Source organism: Cibotium barometz, chromosome 4 (genome assembly GCF_041138505.1).
Source record: "Cibotium barometz isolate CiBa-2024 chromosome 4, ASM4113850v1, whole genome shotgun sequence".
Taxonomy (NCBI): domain Eukaryota; kingdom Viridiplantae; phylum Streptophyta; class Polypodiopsida; order Cyatheales; family Cibotiaceae; genus Cibotium; species Cibotium barometz.
The window spans coordinates 12,431,108-12,436,430 of NC_141049.1; the positions used below are offsets into that span (position 1 = coordinate 12,431,108).

The 5,323-nt window shown below is 42.6% G+C and overlaps 1 protein-coding gene across 3 annotated transcripts in view; it reads right to left on the reverse strand.

Annotated features, from left to right (window-relative positions):
• Positions 1-2,225: 2,225 nt before the first annotated feature.
• LOC147638917 (uncharacterized) overlaps positions 2,226-5,323 on the reverse strand; it is a 5,362-nt gene continuing 2,264 nt past the window's right edge. For 2 of the 3 annotated variants that reach the window (XM_086785518.1, XM_086785526.1), the window contains exons 3-9: positions 5,057-5,125; positions 4,834-4,898; positions 4,215-4,676; positions 3,504-4,061; positions 3,111-3,323; positions 2,789-2,932; positions 2,226-2,690 (exon numbers count right to left, since the gene is read on the reverse strand). In XM_086785518.1, coding sequence (XP_086641644.1) covers positions 2,292-2,690; positions 2,789-2,932; positions 3,111-3,323; positions 3,504-4,061; positions 4,215-4,676; positions 4,834-4,898; positions 5,057-5,125 — 1,910 coding nt within the window. In that variant the 3' untranslated portion in view covers positions 2,226-2,291. Of the gene's footprint in view, positions 2,691-2,788; positions 2,933-3,110; positions 3,324-3,503; positions 4,062-4,214; positions 4,677-4,833; positions 4,899-5,056; positions 5,130-5,323 lie in introns of all 3 variants that reach the window. The other variant, XM_086785510.1, reaches the window with a different exon arrangement.

The following is a 5,323-nucleotide window of genomic DNA, read 5'->3' on the forward strand; positions in this document are numbered from 1 at the left end:
AAGACAACACTTCAATGTATATTGAGAATGCTTTAAGATTGAACTAGACATTACATCAATCCTAAGTGTGGACAAAGAATTATCAGAGTATGAGATTGGATATACAAGGTTGGAAAACACTAAGCTACGAAAAAGGTATTGTGGATTGTTTGGTCATTTCATCAATGAAGTAGCTTATAATAAACTCTCCCAAGAAGATGCTCATTTGTCCATGGATAAACTACTTTGAATGGTAGACTTGACCAGTAGAATCCCATTGGAAGCCACACACATACGATATGTCTAGAACCCTCCGTGGAATGAGTATCTTATCCAATGGAAGGGAAGGGCAAGAGCAAGGATGATGACTTATGGGAAGGCATATAAGCCTTGAAAAGGTATTTCCCAAACCTCAACCATGATAGAGGAAGATCTTAGAGGGAGGAGTATGTTACATAACCTATGGAATTTGGATAATATTACTATCCCATACAGCGATGGGTTAGTAAATGGCTACCAACATCTTATTTCTAGTCTCATATTGTTGATTTTGGCCCAAAGGGTGGATCATGTAGGCTCAGATTGTATGTGGTGTGGGACGTACACATTGAAGTCTAAATGTGAGATGATCTAAGGAATATTTTGACCTTGTGCTCGAGTGCATATCATCAATTCTAATCCTTACATACTAAGAGGGGTCAGAATTACATGGTCTACCGTTGGGTTAGTGATTGGCCAATAAAAAGTGTGTTTCACTAACGATAGTGTCCTGTGTACCCTAGGATGTCCAGCAGAAGCAGCGTCGTGACACTCCTTAAGAACCTTGGACCTAATGTCCGGGATCTGTGGTTCACAAATTTTGTCATTACGGAATAGTAAACCATTCCGAATCATTCACTGGCCTCCTGCAGCCTGAATGGTAGGCTGTTCAGTCATCGTTAGTTCAAGTATTCTATGACAGGCATCTGGGAATTGCCCCTGTGATTCTGTTTTTTTTTTGGTGTGAACATCCATCACCAACCTTGATAGCTTCAATTATGTTGATTCCACCGGGAAGGTCACCCTTGCATGTCAACTTAAAGCTACGTTCCGCCCACTGCACCATGACACCTTTGCCACAATGTGAGTCCCACCATAATCTTCTTGTTGATGCATATTTTTAATCTAAGTACAGATTTCCTTCAGCAACTCCTCTATGTGTTATAGCCAATGTTAGCCTCATCTCCAGAAGACAATGTTGCGAGATTCGAACCAATGATGGCATATGTAATTTCAGAACCTAATCCATGAATAAAAAACGCTATCATCATGCCTCCCTCCTTCCTTTGCAAGGAGACATCTGAGACACGTACCAAATTCAACTCTGGTTGTCAATGCACTCCATCAAAGGGCTTACCCTCTCATACCTTCATGCAAGTATTCTACAATTAAAAAACTTTGTAAGTACATCAGCTAGATTCCATTTCACTTTTAAATGTTGACTTGTCTTTTAATATCATCACACAGATCGTCCGCCTGCATGCGCTCACATGTGGGCATTTACCAATTCCAAGGAGCACTTATGAAGCCAGTACTTTACAAAGGTGGAAAGATCAGCAGTTCACCAATTCCAAGGAGCACTTGAGAAGCCAGTAAGTACTTCACAAGGGTGGAAAGAACGTCAACAATGAATTTAATCACAAGGAGAACATCCCAACTACTGTATCCTTACTAAGAAAGGAGGAATGAAGGCTGTCATGGGGCAAATGAAGGAACTGCAATGATAGTGAAAAAGATGTGTTCAGGGGAACCACACCGAAGATGGGCAGAAGCTTGGCTACAAGAACTTCGCAGTCAAAATACACATGATCATGCCATTGCCAGAAAGATTGATTGGTACCAGACTCGAAGCAGCCAAAAACCACAAGAATGACATCCTTAGCAAACTAAATGAGCGTTAGCGAAAAAAAAGTCTCATCTTTGACTCTAAAACAGGTGCACGTTTAATGCACAAAATGGCTCGTATAACCAGACTCGACGTGTAAAGCAGAATGGTAGCTCACGTTACGTTTCTGACAGTTGATTACAAGGTTATGGACCACAAAAGCAGAAGGCATGACAGGAGGGCTCACGCATTTCAGCTGACATATAGAAGGACACTTAGGTCAGTACAACCTTTCACAGAGATTCATTAAACCAGAGTTTCTTCTGGGTGTACTCACACACAGATACCACAAGGATTCCTACTTTATATGTGCACTAACCAATGGAGACAACATTTCTCATTGCGAAGATTCCTGCACAATCATTCTGCCAAAAACATTACAAAGAGCTTAAGCCCCAATAGTTTGGTCAAGTACAATAGCCTTTGCCTGTATGCCTTCCAGAAGAGCTTTTTTGTAGTTGATAACTGTTCTAGACACATCGTCTTTTCCGGTTGTTGCCAGAAGCTCTGAATCCACCACTTTCGGCTTGCTGCTCTTGTCCTCCCCAGTTCCAGAGAGAGTTTCCTGCACGTCTTTGACCTTCTCCTTGTCACTGCTCTCTGCCGTCGTGTTGGAGTCGGCTCCCCCATCAACCTTCAGTTCAGCTACTTTACACTGAATGCTTTCAACCTTTGCTTCACTTTCCACTGGCTCAGCAGGTCTTCCATTCTCATTAACATCATTTGAGAAGACATCAGCCACATTACTGATCTTTTCAGTTGCTCTCTCTTTGATTTGCTTCACTACCTGAGCAGAGTCAAGCAGGAGGAAGTACTTATTTCTTTACGGAGATTTAAGTGCATGTAGAAGAAGACTACATAGTTTCTAGAAGTCACCCACAATACCTGCTGCCGTAACTGCTGCTTTGATTTTCTTTCTTGTAAGACCTTTTGACGGCCATCATAGAAAGCAAAGTCATCAAGCAAGGACGTTCTCATTGGGAAAAACTTGAAGATTTTTAGCATTTCGAGTCCCTGGTGGAAGTGCACCTGCAGATACACAAAATTTAAATGAATACCCACTATGATCCCATGCAAAGTAAATCCCAAAAGTGTCCACTGTATACCTTGCATTCCATGAGACCAAGCTATAGAAACATCACCCACCATACAAAGCTACTCACTCATATCCTTGGGTAGATAATTTTCCATAGAAATTGGAAGCTACCTCTTGGGTGTCGCGACTGTGCGTAACAGGTTTGTTGTCGTTATTGGAAAGGATGATGTGTCTGAAATGTCCGTTGGGCACATCCTTGATAATATGCCACTTCACAGTCAAGCAACCATTCCATTTCCCTTGCAGCCAAAAATCCATATTCTTGCTGAAATCTACTGATCCCAACATCTCTGCTACACCACAAAACTGCCCACTACAATTGACCTGAAACATTCAAAAGGTTATGCGCGAACGCATATGTGCGCGTAAACACAAGCCCGCATGCAAACACACTCCCTCACTCATTTAACTGCTGCTATCTTGACCTCAAACCAGAATCAGATGTTGGCAAATCAAAACCTCAGTATCTAGCATTACCTTAATAAACAGATCTTTTGAACTTACCGAGAAAAAGAAGAAGACTGGACATGTGGTTGACGGTGACTCAGATTTTTCTTGAGCTTTCCGGTAAGCCTCATCTAGCCTTTTATTGCCATTGGGAGTACTTGACCAGACACCATACTTGATACTCTTGTGCACATCATCTTCACTATATGACTTTATGATGAAGAATTTTGCTGAGTCATATGACATCTGAAAGTCTTCCTTGTTGTAGTCATTCCTGTTAACTGAGCTGCTCTGATCATCTACCATCGCATCAGACTGGTCAAGTATGTCTCCGCATTCCTGGATTGTGGTTGGGTGGACCTTGGACTTCACTATGAAAGACTTCTGGGTTTGTTCCGTACAAGCATCAGTAAGTACATGGTTGGCAGGACCCTCACCTTTACCCTGAATCTTTGATGCTTCTTTTGCCCTCCAGTTGCTTCCTGCTTTCGCAGAACCACCCTTCAAACCTCTTCCAGACATGTTCGGAGCCGAATGAATCCTGGCAGAATTTTGATACCGTCCAGGACCACCACCAGGTACAGAAGGGATAGAATTTCCATGCATGCCCATGTTCTGTTCACGCGATAGTTGCACTACATAAGTAACCAGAAATGCATGGATTACAGAAATCAAGAGCCACTTCTGCACTCAAACTATGATACATGAACCCAAACACAATTTCTCCGATCGATTGAGAACTCAAACAGAAAGTTGCAGCTTGCCCACCTGAGGTGCAGGTATTGGCTGAAACCCTCGTGCAGAAGAGTGCCACTGCTGAGAATAGTAATCATAACCATTGGGGGAGCCATAAAAACCGCCATTGGCAGCTGCTGGGTAAACACCCCATTGATTTGCCATGTCTGATGAGAGCGAGTTTCTATATCCAACTTGATACCCTTGCCTGCCATTAACTCCAGGTTTTACTTTGGAAATTTGACCACCAGTGTCTTTTGAACTGGATTTCTTGGACCCAAGCTTAGATCCTTCTTGTTCTGTAGGATAATAGTGCATGACCGAAGAAGATGGAACCTGCTGATAGAAGTGCCCATAATGCGGTCCATAACCAGGTGCTGCCGCACCCATACTTGAAACGTAAGGTCCTTGAGGCTGTGCGCAGTAGGCAGACTGATGAGGATATCCATAGCCTGGAGTATAGTACATAGGTTGCCCATTGTCAGCAAGAATGCCCTGTGCAAACCCCCCCCCCCAAAAAAAATAAAATAAAAATGTGTTACTCGCAAAACAAAACAGACCATATGGCTAGAAGCTAAAGCGATAGAACAAGTTATCTTCCATGAACAAGAAGGATCCTATCTCAGGTAGTTGAACTAACAAGAAAGCTTACAGGGTAAAGATTTCTTGTGTCAAATCCCGTGCCATCCTCCCAGCCTGCCACCATAGGGATATAGCCTACAAGATTTTACTGTTAAATTTCAGAATCTGGAGTTCATTGACCTTGCAACCTAATCAAAAACAGGCCAACATTTTTTGCAATCACAAAGGCTAATAGCACCACCACACCTTCCTAACACAATCAGAGTCTAGATAATGACCATCGCTTACAATACCTGCATCAGCTGCTCCATCTGATCTTTTCATTTGCGCAGTATCAGCGATTTTATCCTCCGGAACATGTTGTTCCTGGCGGCACATACCAGACAAGTTGAGAGCTTTGTCACTTAACACATGAACAGTGTCTATCTGTGGAACCATTAACTAAACACGATCTAGATAACCTCAACTTGCTTACAAAGACTCAAGCCATCAACTTCATCATGCATGGCATAGACTAAGGGCTTTGGCATCCAGACTCACATCGCTAGCACCCAAGAGTA